This window comes from Monopterus albus, unplaced genomic scaffold (genome assembly GCF_001952655.1).
Source record: "Monopterus albus unplaced genomic scaffold, M_albus_1.0 scaffold82.1, whole genome shotgun sequence".
NCBI lineage: Eukaryota > Metazoa > Chordata > Actinopteri > Synbranchiformes > Synbranchidae > Monopterus > Monopterus albus.
In genome coordinates this window covers 341563-362733 of record NW_018127962.1, presented here as the reverse complement: position 1 = coordinate 362733, position 21171 = coordinate 341563, and the positions used below count along the sequence as shown (strand labels likewise).

Here is a 21171-nt window from a genome sequence, read left to right as displayed (position 1 = left end):
CCTCTCTGTGTTATGACTACCCTAGGCTGGCTTGCGTAAGCACTGTGTGTATGTGTTCATGTGTATACCTGCCTGCAAGTCTACATTTGTGTGTGTGGGCATAGGAGTCAGATTAGGTATCAACAGGGTAGCTGGAGTGTCTCAGCTGCTGGATAGCTGCCAATCTACAGATTGCCTAATACATGAAAGACTGGCTCCTCTGGGGACAACAGCTAGCCCCTTAAAAACCAGGCTAGTAGTAGACCAAGTAGTGGATATCTAGGGATATGTATGTGTGCGTGGGAAAGGGTATGTTTGAGAAGGGAGGTGGCTGTGGGAGGGCGCGCAAGGAAGTCATGTTTCTATGTGCATGAGGATGTCTGTCATTCAGAGGTTGATCCAATTCACGACAAAAAAAAAAAAAAACTAATAGCATATTTCCCAAAATGCCAAAAAGCAATTTCTTAAAGGGTTGTGGTAGCAGAAAGCTGTGGTTTGTGGTGAGGATAGGTGTTAAATGTACTCAGGAAGATTGTATGGCTGTGCTCATCCTGTCCCCTGCCCACAAGTGTAAACTTTATCCTTCCTTGTAATCTGGTAGCATTAAAGTTTCCCAACAACATAAACCTCTGAGTAATGGACCCGATGAACTTCTTCAGGCTAGGAAGGATGTCAAACATCAGATATTTCCTTGATCCTGTGTGACCTCATTTCATAAGACTGAAATTACACAACAGTGTTCACTGGTATTTCAGGGGACGTTTCCAGTGTTTGGAGCTACTATAATTAAGTAGGGTTAAATAACAGTAATGCTAAAGTCATATGAGGAATTGAAACATTTCATATGAAAACTACCTTGGCAGTTTCAGATTTTCCATGTGGACCATACAGGGAAAGGGTGTACTGTAACACAGGTATCAGATTGCCCTGTTTATCATATATGAGCCACACAGGGAAGTGAAGAAGCAGATCTGAGATTTGAGCGTAAAGCACCTGCTCCAATCTCTGCTTTGAGATGATGTTAAGTATTGTGCTTCTTCCTGGAACTCTCTGGCACAGCCGAGCACTCCACTGATGCAATGGAAACAGCCTCCTCCGCTCAAGTGACTCTGTGACCTCATGTATTTCTTAATGCAAATCCCTGAAGGAATCTAAGGTATTGTGTTGATCGCACTTCAGTAAGGAGCATGAACACTTGTAATAAGGCTGCTATTTTCAACAGTCATCTGAAATCACAAAGGCATACCTGGAATACATGTTAGTGAAACCAAACTGTGATCTCTGGTGCAATCTTGTGGAGGTTTGGAAAAACTGCAGCTTTGTGGTAGATTACATCCAGTACTGAAATACAGACAGGCAACATATCAAAGGAACACACCACCAGAGCCGCTTCAGTGCACCTTGGTGTTTATTCTACAAGTCTCTGAAATCTACTGGGGGGATGAACACCAAAAGATATTCCTTCATTTGGTGTTTTGGGGATGGTGAGAAATTGTAATGGATACTTTATTCTATTTTCTGTTATTTAATAAAGTAACAAATCAACTAGATGCACTCCAAAACACAATTAGCACAGTGCTGGGTTGTGCACGGCCAAAATGAAGTACAGACGGTTTATTTAATGTTTCTCACCAAAATACATTGTGTTTTTCTGAGACCTAACAAACAAACTACATTTCCATCCTAAAAAAAAACTGTGCAGCCACTTTAAAAAAAAAATCTAAACCCTGAATTGTTTGCATCCATAATTTACTAACCATCAGTCTTCCTCTTCATCGTCTTTATTGGCACATTGCTGCAGTTCTCTGTGCATTACTGCCTCCTGTAGATCAGCGTTATAGTATGAAACAACTGGCAGGAATGTGGGTGTTGTCACTCTTCGGATAGTGTGTATGTACAAGAATAAACATTTACATGTAGGACTTCAGGGTCAGAAACAAGAGTTCATTCATAAAAAAATTTAAAAAAAAACTGCTCTCTAGCATGGTCTAAAACTCTATTGAGTACATTTACTAGAGAAAATGATAATTGCGTTAATTCCGCAATGACAACAATCATTACTTGCAGCCCTTTCATAAAATCTCATGTTCTTCCATATGGGTCAACAGCCTATTTAGATGAAGAACAGGAATGAGGAGTGTTTCTCTGATGAGGTTATTTCTAGCAAAGTGGCCCCTCGGGGCTCTGTGTTATCATCATGATTGCTGATAACACAGAAAAAAATATTAAAATGTGCTGGTGGCATGGCCCTGGGGTGACTTGTCTTACAGGGTTTGTTTATCATGACTTTTCTGACTGATATAATTTACAAATTTGGTCGCAAAACAAATTCTTCAATCTAAGTTTTTATCTACCAGTCGTTATCTGTCCTCCTCATGATTAGACGAGCGTCTGTTGAATCGTTTAAAGCTAGGATCTTTTGTTATAGTGACTATAGTGTTGATCCGTTTTTTATTAACATTCTTTAAAGCAGCAAATGAACAGATTAACCAACCTCACAATAAAAGCTCACTGCTCAGCATGACCAGATGTTTCTGAGCCCTAAATCCTACTGGGAAATGCACATTACTAGACATGCTAGTGCAAACTCACCTCCTGTCAGTTCTAGAAAATATGTTTTTATTATATTATTTATCCTTAAACTTGGTGGAACTCCCCACCAGCTGTATGTGATGACCTGTTCAAACATGCCATGACAGCTTATGTCCAGGAGAGGGAAGCGTTTTCACACACCTGCCAGATTCCTCTTCATATTGTCAGTAAACTGGCCTCTTATGCATAAAACCCTGGTGGATCAGAGATTATCAGTCTTGTTTATGGTGGCAAAGGTATAATCAGTGCACAAGACAAAACAGTGAGATCAAATAGTCTTTTTTCACAGATTAACAGGTTTGTGTTTTCTGAATATGAAAGTGTAGGACATATTTAACACCTGAGCTTTTATCAGATTTGGCAGATGTCGCTGTGAAAACAACTGATTTTCCCATATTTGTACATTCCCACCCATATTTTGATTTCTGTAAAACAACATGAAATGACCTCAACCTTTTATGGGGTCATACACAGCAGCAGAAGACCATAACTAAACTGTTTGGTCATAAAACACTGCGTGTGCGTAACCTGGCCTCGACTCAGACTGCTAATGACGTCACCAAATTATCCAGTCAGAGTAAAAACCTTCATTTAGCTCTTAAAAATGTGTTTTAACACATCAAATGTGGAACATTTTAAATTATTCTCAGCAGCCCCTGAAAGCATCCTGCTTCTGCCCAGAACTCTATAGTGTCAGTAATTATATTAAGAAGATGCGAATATTGCATTTTAGTAGCAGTTCGTTAGCTTAGCCTTGAAAAAAAAAAACAGATTAATTGAATTTGGTTTTATGTGTACTGAAACTGTCTGCACATGTTGTATCAGTGATCTCCTCTTTGTTTTCTATAAGATTTCACCTTGACTTTAGTGTTTCCTCCTCTATTATGATGAGGATTAAAGAGGTCTTTTGTCTGCCAACAATTTATTTATCTATCCTTTTTGTCGTCTTCCTACCAGGAGCCAGCTTCCTCTATTCAATATCAATACACAACTTTTTGGATTGACAAACACGGACTGTAAATATTAAACATCTAACAGCCGTGGTTTAAAAAAAACATCATCTTTCATTCACACCCATTCACTTCCTTTCCTTTCTGTGTTATTCAGTTTATCTCTCAGATGTCAAAGCACATCAGGGCACTGAGCTTGTTTGATTAAAATAAATGTCTCTCCTGCAGGTAGAAGAGACCAGTGAGATATTCTGTCAAACATACACCATGTGTTGTACCTCACACATCATCTCATCATTACATCCATTTCTCTGTAATACCTGCAGCAGAACAGGAAATGGGCTATGTGTCATTTTATTCATGAGTTCCACTGTACGTTTTGCCGCCGTTTCCTAGAAATGTGTTATGCTGGGCATTCGGGCTGCACCAATTCACAGTAATGGAGACAATGTGGTGTATCAGATCTGTGCAGATAGATGTTCTCTGATCTGATTAAGCTCTTTGAGCTGTGAGAGAAATGCAGATGCAAAAAAAAAATAATAATAATAAAATAAATAAACAAAAAATATCCAAACTACTACAGAAAACAACAAGGCAAAAATAAAATGTTGTAGTCCTCCACTTTCTTCAAGTACAGTCGAAGAGAAGCACTCTGCCATCATCCCGTGGAGTGTTTTCACTGAGAACTACCCTCTTGCATGTCACTCATGCTTCAAGAAGCACATGGTATCTTGTGTTTCAAGGGCTGCCTTGTTCAACAGGCACAGTGTCAACCTACCTAATGCCTGACTTTTTATTCTCCCCCTACAGACCTGAGTACTTGAGCACAATCACAGCCAATCTCTCTGCAATAGATGCATGTCTGTACAGAAAATGGAAATTAGGCGACTTTGTATTTTTCATCAAATTGGAATTTGGCACAGCCAGGAACTGATTGTTTCTGGCAGTAATATAAAAAGATCTTCCAAAACAGCACGGCCATAAGAGGAGGAAAAACCAAATACTAAACAGTTTGAGACTTGACCTGATTTTGAAAAATGTTATTTTAACAGTTGTAACGGTTATACAGAGACCTCACACATGTATTGCTACAAGAAGGAGTACACAAGGGGGTTTAATTCCAAATCTGCTAAAAATGATAAATAACCAGAAAACAGTGCATCAGCCAAAGAGATTAGCTCAGAATTAAACAAAGAGTGCAGTGTTAAGGGATCTGCTCTGGCACACAGGGCTGTGTTGACTAAATGAGTATGCAGTAGCTATGGCTGCAGCTTTTGTGGCCTTCCGTGTCACTGAGCTTTGACTCTTATTCTCTAAAAATGCCCATTTGCCAACTTGCGGCTTACTTCAAGTCGGTGGTTTAGCTGCTGAGCACATACAGTAGGTTCCATTGTACATTGAAGAAACTACAGAGATCAGTTGTACCCAGTGGTCGCATTAGCCCTTGTCTTGCATCCAAAACTGCCTGCATGAGAGAGGAAAGCTGTAGTGCCACTGTAGGTACAGACACTAACCCAGGTAAAAGTACAAAGTGTGAAAAGTACAGTTTTGTGGTTCTTGTACTTGAGTATATCCCTTTTATATTATTACAGTACACTTCACTACTTTTCAGAAGAAATCATTCCTACAATTCTAATAAACTAATCAAAAAAGTATAATCTATATGAGATCAACCAAGTTTTAAGTTCATACTGTATTGGTATGTCTTACACAGGAGTTTTAATTCAGTTAGAGTCACTTGAGGAATGAGAATCACTTTCACTTCAGTTTTTTGTCTCTACCCACTCCTGATCCACCAAATGGTGCACTATGTTCACTAGCTAGTTACTGGTTTTGTCAACAGTTGCCTTTTTAAACATCTGGCAACATCACCACTCAATCGAAGTTGTGTCTCTGGGCACCTGATGGACCTAATAGTCACCGTCGTTTAAGCTTTGTTTTACATAGAAACATCTGTCTCTAAAAAAGTAACACCATGGATGGTGGATTTTTAAGAGCTTTCCACACAGTTTCCTCCTTGGGCTGGAAATAACACCAAGAGTTACAGTACAAAAAGCTGAGAGTAGGCAAGGCCGAGGGGAGCTGCGGACTGAAGTTGTAATTCTGCTAAAACTGCTTTCACTTTGTCATTTGATACATTTGCAGTGGATATTTTTACTCTGCGTTATTCCCACATTTAGTTAAGTAAATGATCCGACTACATTCAAACCACTGAGTGTGCTTCATGGTCTTATAAAAGTGAGTATTATATCTAATAAAACTGACCCTCATTGATCTTCAGGGGAGAGATCACACATACACTTCCTCTGCCATGCTGCGAACACTTTCATTCAGACTGCTACAAATGCTCATTCCACTGGCTCATCACCATCTCATGTCCATTCTCATTGGTTAGTTAATTTGTTCCCCGAGTGGAGAAACTGTGATCTCTTAATAGTGAGTATGTACCTCCTAATGATCCCTCCATTAGTTACAGTGCCAAAGCAGACACTGGCCTGTGAATGGCACCAGAACTGAGCCAAACATCAAAAGCTGAAGAAGGGATTAAGTCACCAACCCACGTACTTACACAATGGCCTCCTCCATTTACTCAGAGCTCCCCATGGGTGAGCCAGGGGGTTATGAACAGGGGAGCAGAGAAAGAGGTAATCTTTCACTCCTTAGCATAGCACAAAGGCTTAGCTATAGATAAGCTCTGTAACATGCACGACATGTAATATTAGACAGACATCCCTCCTTTTAAAAGGAAAGGTGCCCACAAATCTGTGTGATCTGAGGGGATATTTTAGGATACGATACTTGCAGAGTTGTAGGAATTGGCATGTATGCACACAAAGCACCAAAAAACACAGACCTGAAAGTGTTTACTTTGTATATGACCTATTGTATGTGGTGACATTGATTCTGGTTTGGAATGAACATACTATATATGTGGGGCTTAGGGTTGAGGGATGCTGTGGTCCATTTATTCACTGCTTTTGCACATAACAGGTAGCTGCTGTGGTTATGAATCACCAAGTGATGGATGGGGAGGAAAAAAAATACTTAAGGGTAGAAGAATGATGAACAGATTAGTAAGGAGGTGCACTCTGACAGTGATGCAGCAGGATGTGAGAGAAGTGAAACAAGAATGAGGAGAGAATAATAGAACAGCAAGAAGTCAAACAGGGGTGTTCTAGCAAGCTGGGAGTGCAGCTTGCATTGCTCCACTCTGCGGGTGACTTTAATTACTTTTTGGCGTCACCGCCTCTCCTGCTCAAGAGCTGCATGCTCCGATCACCAGCCTCTGATTATCGGGCCTTTGTGAGGCCCTCTGCCCGCTGTCAGGCTGTAATTACGTTTGCGCTAGAGAGCATCTTAGGACGTCAGAAGGCTTACAAAGCCGTTATCCAAGTATTCTCCTTCTCTACAAGCTTGAACTGCACGCTGCTGAGGAACTCAAAAGGTTACAGCCAAAACATGCTTAAAATGTGTTAAATCATGTTATTGGTGGGCTTTTTTCGGTTTGTATCTATTTGAAGGAAGAAGCAAAAAAAAAAAAAAAAAAAACAAATAAGAGGAACTGGTTGCAAAAATAGGTGATGAATCATAGTGACACAGTACAATCAAGTACTGGATCATCCAATCATTGTGAAACGCTTAACTACACTTCGTGCTTCTTCTGCTTCCTTCATTCAGTAAGCAGTGCCGGGGTGATGTTAAGACTAACAGCCTTGAAGGTAAAAATCAGGCTACTTGTTTCCTGGTAAACACAGTTAACCCCATGGTCACCATGAGTGGGTCACATGTACACAAGCTCTTGATCTGTCTCCCAGGTGGGAAACAGCTTCACTTTGTTCTGTGTTTTCAATTGCCAGCTCAGATCAACCCAGAACATAAATTCTAATGGCATTGTTGATCCCTTAACTGTAGCGCCACCATGAGGTTGGCATCCTCTTCCTCTAGTGCCAGCTCAGGACTGATGGCATTCCCTTCAGCCTCAGCTGTACCACTATATGGCAAATGTTAGCATGCTCACATCTTCCTAGTTACTTTTCAGAATCAGATTAATAAAACAAAATGCAGTATAATCACAAGACTTTATTGTTCCCTGGTGAAAAATTCACAAGCTACCCAGCAATACTTCATAAAATAAGCACAAGATGGTTAAAACGTCCTTCCTCTTTACCAGCTGCAACATGAAAGTGATGTAAACAATAATGCATCAGTAATTTTAAACTCATATCATATACATTCACTTCAAATGTGCCACTTTGCATAATGAGCACTTCTAGTCCTTTAAGTGGATTTTGATGCCTTTTGTACTTTTACTCAAGTAACATTTAGAATGCAGAACTAACAGAGGATGTTTACACTGTGGTATTGACCTGAGTACTTCTTCTACCACTGCTAACCTTCCTTCACATCTTTAGTCCACTCCCTGCATCTCTGACCATAGTTACTCCACGTTTACTACTATCTCTCCATCTTCTCTTTCTCTCCCTTGCAATCACCCTCCACTGAACAAAAACAAAAAAAGGGGGAGGCTGTACCTGCATTGACTTCCAGCCAGGCATTTGCCTGCACTTGCCTGAAGGTTGCACCTCTCTGAGCCATCACACACAGCTGCTCAGGGCCTCTGAGCCACATCCTCATCTGGCAATGCAGCATCTTCCTGCTGCGCAACATCAAAAAAGCTGAGACAGACCTTCAATCACAAGACAGTCAAAAGATTCTCAGTGTACTGTCAAGAGTAGAGCTAAACAACATTTCTGGAGGGTATGATCAACGTGACTAACCAGTCTGTGTTGTTTACCTTATCTGATATATCCAATTAAAAAGTAAGATGCTGGTAGAGTCCTGCAGAGAGAAGACCACAGGAGTAGACATCAGCACTGACACTGCTCTGTCTGAATGAAAATCTGTGCACGTAAGCTCCCCAGGTGCAACATCTAGTACTGTCTATCATATGCCTTAAAAAAAAAAAATCATCACTAGCTTACAACAAAATACACTGTTTCAAATGTCACTAGTGACCATACTTTTAAATGTATACAAAATTCACCAACTTTGAGTCCTGGATATTGTGATCTTTTGTCAGATTTATCTGGCTCAGTAAGTGGTTCTTAAAGCCAGGCTGCAGACAATTCGCTCCTTCTGAGAGACAGCAGGGATGTGATAATGGACGCTGACAAGACCTTGATTTCATTCTGCAGGGCAAAACCTCCTGCTATGAGGCAGGGATGAGATCAGGCTTTAATTAAAGAGGTATGACTTCAAGGTTTTTTATTATATAGGACAAAGTCTTTGGAGTTCAGTCACTGGCACTTCAGAAGAGACAACTGGGCATTCCCTTTAAAACTTTAAAGGAAACAGAGGAACATGCGTCTTGTGCATCTCGAGGGCACTTTGCCATAGGACAAATACTATGAGGATCAAGTGAGCCATAAAGGTTAGGTTATTATTGAAATAAACAAATCTTTTGAGTCCAGCTATTTAAACAAAAATTATTGCGCTGCAAGTTACCACTCTGCTGGCTCAGTAGGGTGCCAACGCGGAAGAACAAAGTTGTTAAGAAATTTTGCTGGAACTCAGTGTAACTTCATAACAATACTGTATATGTGCAAGTACACAATCCTGGTGGATTTCTTTGTAACATAAATGTCATATTTCCACTGTTTCTGTCATGAACATTATGGCAAAGGATAAAACAAGTGCTGGCATTAATTCTCAGAGCAGTAAAATCATTAATCTACTGTGCAGTGTTATGATGCCTGTCAAGCTTTCAAATTTATAGATTATTATTGTAACTGGACATACTAAATCATTTTTCATGTCTTACCAATCCAATACCTATGGGTGGAACCAGTGGGTAGCACTGGTCACCCCATGATCTGATCGGTCGCCCCCTGCCAGAGTCAAAATGTGATGGCTGTCAGCTCTAATGAATGTAAAACAATGACAATCTGTTGCCTTGAATACAAGTAACATGTTTCTGCTTTATAATTGATATTTATGATATCATCAATCGATTGACGTATATGTTTTTCAGATGTGCCTGAGTCTGTGCCCCAGTCTGGCCACCCCACCCACAAATTTCTAGATCTGCCCCTACGAATACCAGAGGCAACATTCTGCCACAAATGCAGTCCCTTGTAGCATTTAAACTGAATGTCCACTAAAGCTATGGGCTGTGAAGTCTAAACAATAAAGTGAACAATCCTAAAAGCTGTAGAGCTAAAGTAAAAGGAAATGCAGCGTTGGGTGATAATTCTCTAATCCTGAACCAAGAAATAAGAGCAAATAGGCAGTTTTTTTTTATTTTACTATCCTCGCAAAGCACCAGTTTCCAAACTGTCAAGGAAACAGATAAAAAGGAACACAAACATAACGCCTTTGACAGACTTACTGCAGGAGAAGTAGAAGGAAGATGGTTAACTAGCTCTTTGATTTTCACTACTTGACTCAAATGTCTATTCATAAAGCTTAACTGGAACTCTACCTTATCTGAAGACCTGTATCCTGGCAACCAAGAGATAGACCTTGAAAAGTGATTGAAATTTATCTCTGGCCAGAGCCAAAGTATCTCTAAGACACAAATATGTCACATTTCAAACCAACTCGAGTCACACTTCAGCCCTTCTTAACAGCAATCAAACTCCAGGCCTGGCCTTTCTTTAAACATCCTTCATTATACCCATAATTTACAACACAACTGTTGCCGTCTTTGGGCTCTTGGATCCCAGATAAAAGCTTCACATAGTGTTAATGTCATCTGGAGCATGAGCTGCATCAGCTGTCTTCGACTGCTACCATGCCTGATCATGTTGTGTCTTTTTCCATCTGCTGTCGCATTCAGTGTGTGTTTGCAACTCAGCGTAGCGAGCTTGTGGCAAAATGTTTGAAGGCTGCATTGCTACCAGGTACCTCTGTGAAGTCAGACAGATATCTTGTTGGTTTGGCAGACAACTCTGACCTCAGAAAACATGAGGACCTTCTCTTGGTTTGCACATATGGCTGCTGTTGAAGCGCTGGTAGAATGTGAGGTTCACATCATGTACAGCACGAGCCTCATTCAGGTAAAAACAGGTTACCTTGATGGTATCGTCCTGTACGTCTCCTGTGAGCACACTCCTGTGGACTCTTTTCACAAACACACAGTGACATTTTTTCCCCTAATGACTGGGTTTCTAACCTACTTCTTGCTGGGCCTGAGAGCATGGCCATACTTTCACTGAGCTATGATGCAGCTTCCTATGATAAGAGACACTGAATATGATGACTGACTCTTGGTAGACAGTTTCAAAGTGACAGTGTGAATATGAAAAGCTGAATAACTGTACATTTTCACCCTCCTCTACAGTAAAAAGCCCCACATATCAATTTAATAACGTTAAAGTATAACGAGCACCAAATACAGCGACGTAGGTAACTAAATAAAACCATGTGAGCTACAATCAGTGTAACTGGATCACACAGTGTTTTTCGAATCCTGGCGCTGTGTGACTTTTCACACTGTTATTAACATTCCCTGTGATATTACATGCTGCTAAAACAGCCCTGTGTTAAAAGGCTTTCAAGCCTTACATTCCCCCATATGTCTGACTCGATCCTTTGTTTTCTGTGCTGCTGTTATTATTGTAATCAAGCCTCTTGAAGCACTGGAATTACCTCTGCTACTGCTGACCCAAAGGCTGAGAGTGTCAAAAACGCACCTCCTGAGTGTGAGCTCATTATTCTTGGCTTTACGCACTGAGAATACAAGTAAAGAGTGAATATACCTGGGTAGTAAACCTCACCTGTCAATATCAAAGTGAATTACAGTTGATTTGCTGGGTCACTCATGTACTTTGGTTTTTGCTCTTTTTCAATTGATGGCTGCGAAGATTATGATGTTATTTTCACTGCTTTGCTTTTTATTGTACCACTGTTTTATAACCCTTAATGCCAGCACAGGTTTTGCAGCAAACACAGGATGCTAAACCTTTTCAAAATGGCATAAATTATGTCCTTTCAACAACCAAATGAATTCTACATAACACACTAATCATGCTGTTTTCCTTTTCAGACTTTGTTCACAAGAACAGAACTGAGTAAAGAGTCCACGTCCATTAAAGGCTTCAGATTTTCTGGTGAGCAGAATGATACTGCACCACACTGTGAAATAGTGTTTCATATTGAGCCTCACTAATATTACTTTGAAGATGTCTAAATTTGAGTTTTGCCATTATATTTCCTTTAATCATATATGTGATAATGTCAGCTTGCTCCAGGTTATTTCTCTGGCATACCAGCCTTGTGGCAGGGGAGGACTGTGTTTCAAGGTTAGGATTTGAAAGGGGCTCTGCTCTTGTCTGGCAGCAACTGCAGTGCGGGGAGCTGGACCGCATGGTGAGCACCAAAGGCACAAATCTGAAGCGGTGCCTTAGTCCTCCACTCTCTCTTAACACAGTTTGGATTAGGAAATAATGAGGTTCTGCCTTCTCATTTCATCCACTGATATTTGACAGAGCTTTAAAGCTACAATAGCTGAATTTTTGACCACTTGGGAGCTATGGAAACAAGCTGGTAACTCCACATTGATATATTTTTCACCCACTGGGCTGACATGGCTGACTTGTTAGAATACAGTTGCCTATTTCCACATACTGCAAATAGAGAGCTACTTTAGCCTTCATTTGGAGACATATTTCTAGAAAACTAGCAAGTCCAATATTCTGATATTGTGATTTAGTCTCTGCTAACACCTGACAAAAATACCTTGCTCTTAAACAGCTAAATACTAACTTTGTCTGTTTGCTATGTTTAGTGTTAAACAGGTTGCTTAGGATGGGTTTCATTGTTAAACCAAAGCTTGCTGCAGCCAAACCACACACTAACATCAGTGAGAGTGAACCAAAACACTGGTGTGGGTGGACTGCAGGTCGTAAAACCAAAATAATGAGCTGAAGATGCTTAAACTTTTTGTACAGTTGAGGGAAACTGCAGAGACAAGTGATAAATCTCTGTGGTTTGTCACCACCAGCAACAATTTTTACCTTACTAAAAGTGATTATAGCCACTTTAAATTTCAGGGATTTGAACAATTGAAATTTCAGACAGAATTAGAGCCACAGTGGAGGTCAGAGGTCACTCATGCATGGCAGAGAGGTGACCCAGCCAGGTGTTACCCCTGCCTGCCACACTCCTGACATCTGGACGCCACACATTTATGCAAATTAGCAGCAATTAGTACGTGGATTGTCATTTGGTCTAATGCGCTCCTCAGACACCATCAGAGATCAAGAAGAGAGAGCCAAGAGGTTTAAACAAGACAGAGTAAAACATCATAAACACTGATAGGCTGCAGTATGTCACGTAACACACTGGCTGACCTCCTGCCGCAGTCAAAATGCTGCAGAGTTTCTGTACCATACCAGAGAAGTCAGTCTTTTAACAACGTTGTTAGTGATGGCACCTGGACCGCCTGTGGAATCATTAGCAGAGGAGGCTCAGCATGCTGACCCTGTCTGAACAAATGACCTCTCTGTAGAAGGCAACACCCTGAAACTGATGAAGTCACACATCCAAGTCCCAGGTTATTACCTAGCTTAAATTTCAAATTCACCATCAACCTTCAGTCTTGGATCAACTCAGCTTTTATTGAATCCTCCTCAGCTGCCCAGTTCAGTGTCAGAGAGTGATTGATTGCCATTCTGCTTCAATTTTAAAATGAACATGGCTGTGACACACATTTGGAGCTACACCTTGGTCCCCAGATCTCCAGACAGATGGCATGTGCCAGTTAGAGCATGGCCTCAGCTGTCTGCAGCAGAGAGGGACTGTCGCTCGACAATCTACCCGTCTATTACTCTCTATCCACCATCAAAATTATATGACCAATATGCTCTGTTTCAGTGGGAGCTCAGGAGAATATAGCATTATGGCCTATTTGCATCATGCGCTCTTCCAATCCAATAAAACAGAATGAAGAACTGGGTATTTGGGTAATAACCCTGAAAACAAAAGAAGACCACATTTGTAGAGGAAATATTGTGTCTCTCTTTTATACTATTACAGAAGTGTACTTTATATCAATATGGACAGACATCCATCATTGCTTTTGCAAATGGCCGAAAGCCAGCTAGAAAGATGGGGTACACTAAAGTGAACTCTGATTACCTTTTGTTTGAAAATTACTGTGAGCGAGTAGATGAAAGTCATTACAAAGTCTCACGTGCATTCATAACTAATATGAAAACTGGTAATGTGGAGCAACACAATTTTCTGTGCTTTCAAGAACGTCACACTTTGAACAAGTAATTATGCAGACAGCCTCATGAAAGTTCCTGTTAATTTGTTTGTTAAGGGGGAAACTGTAGCAGCACGAGGAGGAGAGGCTGGATGCAAATCGATTTTTGGAGTACCTCCCTCCTGCTCGTTACCCTCTCCTTATAAAAGCTTTCCTTTATTTTAAGCAGCATCTGCAGAGTCTGAAGAAAGCAGATTGTTTTAGACAGTGGAACAACTGCAGCAAGGAAGGATTCAAACCAACAGTCTGCGGAGAGGCTGCAACATAATGAGGACGTAAATGCAGAGATGAAGCCAGGGCAGCACAGTTCCGCTGTAATATGTCCCCTGGGACATGGCACACACACAAACATGTTACATATTTTCATATAATTCACACATTATTAAATATGCTTAGCCCACTGTGTTCTGATCTGGGAAATTTTTATGTGCAAAAGGGACAGAGAGCATGCTCAGTGCACTCACTTCACGTAGTCAGAATTTATGCAAACAGCAGGTAACGATTTAGAGCTGTGATTCATTTAAGTGTTATTCAGCACCAGCAGCATGTACATTTTTCAAACCTGAAGCTTATACTGGATGAGCTCATGCTTAGAAGTTAGTAGAAGAAGTACAAACTAATCTTTGTCTGGCACAATTTTACACATGGCTTGACAGAACTATGGAGCCACTTTGAATGAATGGAACTCACAAAGAGGGATAATTAGAAATAATGGTAAATAGAAGTTATCGGCATTCAATAACTATAGTCATTAAACCATAAATAGGAAATATAATTGCCAAATTAAATGATATACCTATCCAGATGTTCAGATAGGAGCTGCTAATTGAATTTATAATAGGAAAGGTCTGGTGTCCTTGTAAAATACACAAATGAAATTAAAAAAAATAATGATATTCATTCATCCCACAGTGATTCAAAAATCTGATCTCTGCCAGCATATATAGTACAGCTGTGTAAACAGATAGGTGAGCAATAAGAAGAAATTGTTGGGCTCCTGTCCCTTGACTCACACACTCCCCTGTGTCCTCCAAGTCTGACGTTTAACCGTGTAATAACAGAGAAAAGTCTCTGCTGTTGGGCTACAGTATGTAAATTTGCTTTTGATTTCCCAGCCTCACGTGATTTAGCAAAGTGACCCTCTAGTCAAGTGTTCCATAACGTGAATAAACATAGCTGCTGGAAATCATGTGATGCATCAGATTGGTAAACACCATAGATCATGGTAGTCAAAGACATGCCTGTTTAATGAAAGCTTATAAAGAGGACTTTGAGAGCTCGTGTTTATTTAGCTCACACTAATGATCTCAGAGCCATTTGGGATAATCTAAAACAACTCAGTTAATGTGACTTGGGTGCCCCCCAGCAAACACAAAATGACCAGTTCAAAGAACAGATGCCATGGGAAAGACCAGCAGAGATAAACAAAGCCCGGGCAAACAATGAAGCCACCTGCCTCTTCTGTGTCTCAAGCCACTCAGTCGCAGACCTTCAGGCTACATTTTGGGCACCCTTCCCAGAAACAGGAAATGGAAAACTTGAGAGGAAGACAAATGGAATCCAAGAATGGTTTGGGAAACCATAGCTCTAAAACTGACAAGTTTAATTCATAAGCAACAAATTCATAAGTGGTAACGCTCTGCAATTGTATGCGCTACCATTTTATAGTAGCAAAAATATCTTATGTTCTTACACTAATGACATTTTCTCTTGATCTGGAAAGGAATCATTCTTCATCTTGAAAAAACAAGTGTATCTGCTTTATTGACAAGTGTTAGATCATTTTAATGAATGAATAAACCTGATTTTGGTTGCACTATAATGCACATTACAGGAATCAAAATAGAAAACACACTGAGCTAAAATAATAATAATCCATTAGAAATGTGCCTATCACAGCCTCCATTAGTCATAGTCATTAGTACTATGTGATCTTTACTGATGTGTTAAGTCTTTTGCTACTGTTTGGACAACAGACTAGAAACCTGAGCTTTTCCCATCGACACCGCTGTGTTCATCCACTATAACCCCTGACTTTAGAAGCAGCTTGTCTAACTTTCTGCATTTTGGCTACGGTGGCACACGAATTCCAGTGCGTTCCTCTCTTATAATGCACCTAATCTCATGAGTTCATCAGCATCCAATGGCAACAGAAGCTACACAGTAGCAGTGTCAGGCTGAGGTCTCTGAGGCACTGAGGCGAGCGCTGACAGTTGATTATAATTGGGCTGCCTCTGCTATGTCCAAGCTTTCACATCCCATCAAGACGAATGGTTGGATAGTTAATGCTGGGTGACTGCTGCTTCACTGTATGAGCAGTCAGACTGTAATAAACCTACTGTGTTTACTACAGGGAAATGATCTATAAAATAACCACAGCAATATTAATTTGGAAGTTGTGCAGCCAATCCCATCGGGCTATTCCAGCATGCAGCAAGAGGCAGGGAAACACCCTGGACTGAGACACTGGTGTCAGTCACATATTCATATTTATGAGCAATTAATCATCTGGTCTAAATGGCTTGCATGCCTCAGGAGGTTAAGTGCATCTCTAGACCATCAAGTATCATAAATAAAAGTGCTTCCCAAATCGATAAAATGAAGCATAAGACCGCCACAACATCAGTAAAAGGGCTGTGTAGATCACATGGCATACAAAACTGCTTACACTTCGAGAAATCCTTTTCCAGACAGGAAGCCGAGAACCCCCCAAAGGGTCGCAAAGATGCATCCGTGGGGGTCACAAGATCACTAAAAAACTCCTTATCAGTCATTTTTGCATGTAAGCCAAGTTCTCGTCTTCTGTGGGAAAAGCATGGCTCCTAGTTAAATCAAATGTTTTCAGCTCATGTTTTCTTCATTTCAAAGCAGCGACCTGCCTTCTGTTTTCTTGTTTCAAGACTCAGACACCCAAGCTGTTTTCCAATGGAAACAGACTGGAATTGTACCTGCAGGTTTTTTTTTTTTTTTACATCTTGAGGTTTTTAGGGTTTACTTATAGATGGAAATACAGTATATATATTAGATAATTTCACCCTGTCAGGCCTTCCAAAGAAGCAGCTTTAGAAGGAAAGCTGCTCATAGTTGACTGAGGCCAGAATCAAGGCGTCACCTTGTTTTAAGAGGACAAGACATTGGGTAACACAGCATTGACGTATATAGGAGCTTCAAACTGTGCTGAGGAAACAAGCACAGATATACAACATCTGCCAAACATCTCAAGAACCAGCTGTCTGCTCCTCACATATAAGACATTCGACCATTTACACACAAGAGGACATCATCTCTTTGCAGCTACAGCAGTAATATCTGCACAGCTGCACTCCCGTCTTGTTAAATGACTCTTCGTTCTATATAAAATTGTTTAATATACTCAGGCAAGGCTGAGCTTGACAAGACCCTGAGGAGGATTTACCATGTCCTAATTTGATTACACCGCTGCAAGGAACCTCAGAGCCACCTCAGGGAAAATGCAGCACATGGTGGCTGGAGAAACCAAATATCAGCCAGTAGACTGGAAGTATGCAGCATTTTAGTTTTGTTTGTTTGCTGTGGTAATTATGACAGAATATGCACACATGACAGACGGTAACACATCACACTAAAGTGAGGGCGCCTGTGACCACTGCAACAAAAGTGACAGTTGTTTCCAATTAAGACTAATTTCACGAACCAGAATATAAAAGAACAACTCAAAGTTTTGATAAGTACTGGCAGCACATTCTTTGGTAAGATGAAGCCAGTAAAAATGAGTTTGGATCTGACAGGGTCCAGCATGGTCAGGCCCAGCCAGGACTGCCAGCAGAGGAGGTGGCAGGGTGCTGATGTGGAGCTGCCCCAAACGTAGATGGCATTGATGGGTGGCTCTATGGACTCAAGTTTGTATCCCAAAAATAGTCAATGACAAGATGACACCCTGCCACAAGAAGCATGACAGGATTTTTTCCAACATGACATTGAGCCCAAACACACAGTGAAAAATTTGTAAAAGAAGAAAAGCTAAAGTTATGATCTAGCCTGTCCCCTGAATCCAACAGAGCAAGAGCAGTGGCACAGACCGAATAAACAAAACAAAACATTTGGGCAGGCCAGTAAAAACAATAAACCTAGGCAGTTTTGCTTTTTCTAAAGTCTAGTTTATATCCTGAAATTCCAGATCTACTAAAGTGAACCTTAAATATTTATTTTTAACAATATTCCTACCACAGACCATAAACTTGGGCTCTACATGCACTTGGCAGATAGAGCTGAGTACCAGATGACAGCTGGGACGTACAGACCTAAACAACAAAGCCAAAGAAAAACAAACCAGACCAGAACCAAACTTGAAATTAAAAACAAACATACCATCAAGTAGCTTACAACCTCACGTCCTGATATTGGAGGAAAGCGTTTAACTTAACTGCGTTAAATGGATAAACACGCATTAAGAGATAGTGACAAAGGATCTTAAGACTCCAGCGGACTTCAGTAACCACATCATATTCTGCATCAATGCCACTCAGCGGCCATAGAAAGTGGTATCGACTCTTACCATGGACTGAGGTTGTGTGCAGGAGACACAGGCGATGTGGCTTGGAGTGGAATACTGATTCCAATATAATCCAATGGATGTGCCATCTGATAGTAAAGTCAGGTTGTTCAGACGCGTCCTGCTCGTTGGAGATCACAGATGCATTTTAACCCTACTGGCACAGACGCAGTCCTCGGCTGTTGTAGATTAAATTCTTTTAAGCTTCCTCTTTCTCTGGCTGTGATTTCTTCAAGTATTGTTAAATAGTGTTAACCTGGCCTAGCTGCCACTTTTTTTTTATTTCACCCAAAAAACAAAAAAAAATTCTCAACCAAAAATCCTGGAGGACATTAACATGGAGCGCACAGTGCACACAAACATGCACAAGGGCAACCTAATATGCACTCATTTGATTAGGTGGGCCTGTGGTAACCCCAGGACTAACCTTAGTCGTGCCTGAATTGGATTAAAGCTGTCACCAAAACTAAAGGCACATATGCAAAATATGAAAGAGATAATCAAATGTATTCTCAGCAGTGAAGGGCGCACTGCCTTTCGTTGCACTTGGTTCTTAAATATGAACCTTCATTAGAGTTTAGTCACTTTTTTCAAATTAATTGATGTCGTTCCACTTGGGCTTTGGCATTAAAGCAAAAGCAAAGATTTGTAAAGACTTAAGGTTTTAGTGGTAGTGACTAAGGGGTTTTCTTGCTTGGTTCTATACTACTTTAAATAGTGTGAATTATCTGAAAGTGTATGTCAGACAGCTACGGGTTTGTGGACTTATTCTGCTGCAACATGTAACTAATACTGTTTTCTGTTAATCAGTGTGTAAAAACACACAAAGGAGCAGACAAGGAGATGTCTGTTTTTGTCCTGCAGTGGACATGGCGCTCATTCTTAATACTAAGCGGGTGAAGTGGACATCAGCCTTAACCCTGAGAGCAACACTTCACTCCTCTCAAGTAGGATAAACTACTGGGATAAATTAATATAAGCAAAATGAGACAACAATGAAAATGCCAAGGCTTTGAGAGAATTACTGGAGCAGATAATAAAGGCTTCTACTGTATGTAGCTAAAGCTGATCACTGCCATCATCAGGGCACATTGAACAGTCTTAGTGATGAAATGTTGTACCATCACACTGAGGCTAAGAAAACAGTCTGTATCCTCATCAAGAGTTGTAAAGGCTTGTTGGAAAGTGGTACCACTTCAGCTTTGTAAGACAGGACTGGATGATCTTTACTCTCATGGTAGTTTAAACACTTGGTCAGTAGAACTTACTTCTATTTAGTCAAATAAAAAGTTTCTCAAACACTTTTTTAAAGTGTCTGGGACTCCTCTGATAGACAAAATCATACTCCCTTTGAAAAAGAAATTGAAAGTAAAGTAAAAACACCAAACACACTGCTGAACATAGCAGCTTGTTTCACTTTTAGCTTTCTGAAAAAGGCACCACATAAACTTGTGTTCCAACTACATGCAGACCTTGACCATCTCCAAAAAGTAGTCAGGGGAAGAATTAAAAAAAAAAAAAAAAAAATCCAACTAACAATTAGGAAGCTGCTTCTCCTACAGTAGGTCAAACAATTAACATCTGGATTGTCAGCAAATTATATTAATGTATAAAACCACTTTGCTAGAACGTGAAAACAGAACTTTTAAATATGCAATACACTAGCAGAAGTCAGTGTGCTCCAGGAGCCTCTCTCAGTCTTATCCAAACAGAACAGTAACAAGAAGACTCATTTCAGTAAGAGACAATGATTCATGGTTTACTTTAACTTTGGGTACAGGTAACAGACTCTGAACAGTATGAAACAGACCAGCTCCACAACATTGTCTTCAGACATGCTGGTGTGAGAATTACCCCTAAAGGTAGAAAGAATCCTTCTTGTGCTGGGGGAGCAGCTCTGGCACTTTGCTGTCTGGGTGAGTTAAAGGATGAAGTTAAACCACACAAGGATCAGGTAACACGATGCACAGTGAATAGAGAAACACTGACCTTACTTACACCATCATGACAATTTTAGACAGAAGTGTACATTTTCAATAAAACGATTGTGTGTGTGTGTGTGTGGATGGGCTGCTGGAGCTACAAACAAGCCCATCAGCTAATTAAATCAGTTTCTTTCATAATTGTTAAGACCATTTGGGGGATGTTGAGGATTGTGACGTTAAGGCAATGCCACTGTTAGAAACATGGTGCAAAATGCATAATAAAAACAACAATATTCAAGTAGAAACGTTGACATCTGTTCATTTAGCCTGAAACTAAAATAGAGGAGTGATGGCTTGCTATAGATTAAAGAAGGGCGTAACAGTTTTTGTTTGGTAAAGTCTACTCTACTTGCACAGCAGTTATTTCTGAAGAACATGAAAAGGCCAGGCATCAGTCTGCGCCTGGATCCCTGTTTATTTCCTCCACGCCGCTGAAATGCGTCGCCAGCTCCCGCAGCACGGCCGTCCTGCCCAGATGATCGTTCCTCCTCTTCTCCGTGATCATGTCCTCCAAACTCTGAAACTCCAACACGTGCGAGTGTTTGTCCGACATGAATATTTTCAGTCTGTAGGGCTGCTTTCCGATCCGCAACTCCCCACCCATTTTGAACTCCCTCTTGCCGAACCTGCACCAGGCTGCAAAGCACTCGGAGTTTCTCCAGCTCAGCTCTCGGTCCTTTAAGCCCACCTGTTCCATCGCGTTCTGCACCACCATGTCTGCACTAAGAGCTTTGAATTTGTACAAGTCGTTCACAATCCTGCACCTCCTTCCTTGACTCGCAACGGTCAGAAAGCTGTTTTTCACTTCGGCTCTGTGCAGGTGGACCACCTGGAAGTCCCCCACGTACACAGCCCAGTGTGGGT

At 40.7% G+C, this 21171-nt stretch overlaps 1 protein-coding gene across 1 annotated transcript in view; it reads right to left on the bottom strand.

Annotated features, from left to right (window-relative positions):
• Nucleotides 1-20060: 20060 nt before the first annotated feature.
• The window catches only part of lratd2a (LRAT domain containing 2a), a 2028-nt gene continuing 917 nt past the window's right edge, over nt 20061-21171 (bottom strand). The window contains 1 exon segment of the mRNA XM_020606890.1: nt 20061-21171. This exon segment is cut by the window's right edge and continues 130 nt beyond it. Within this exon segment, the coding sequence (XP_020462546.1) occupies nt 20699-21171 (473 nt within the window). The 3' untranslated portion in view covers nt 20061-20698.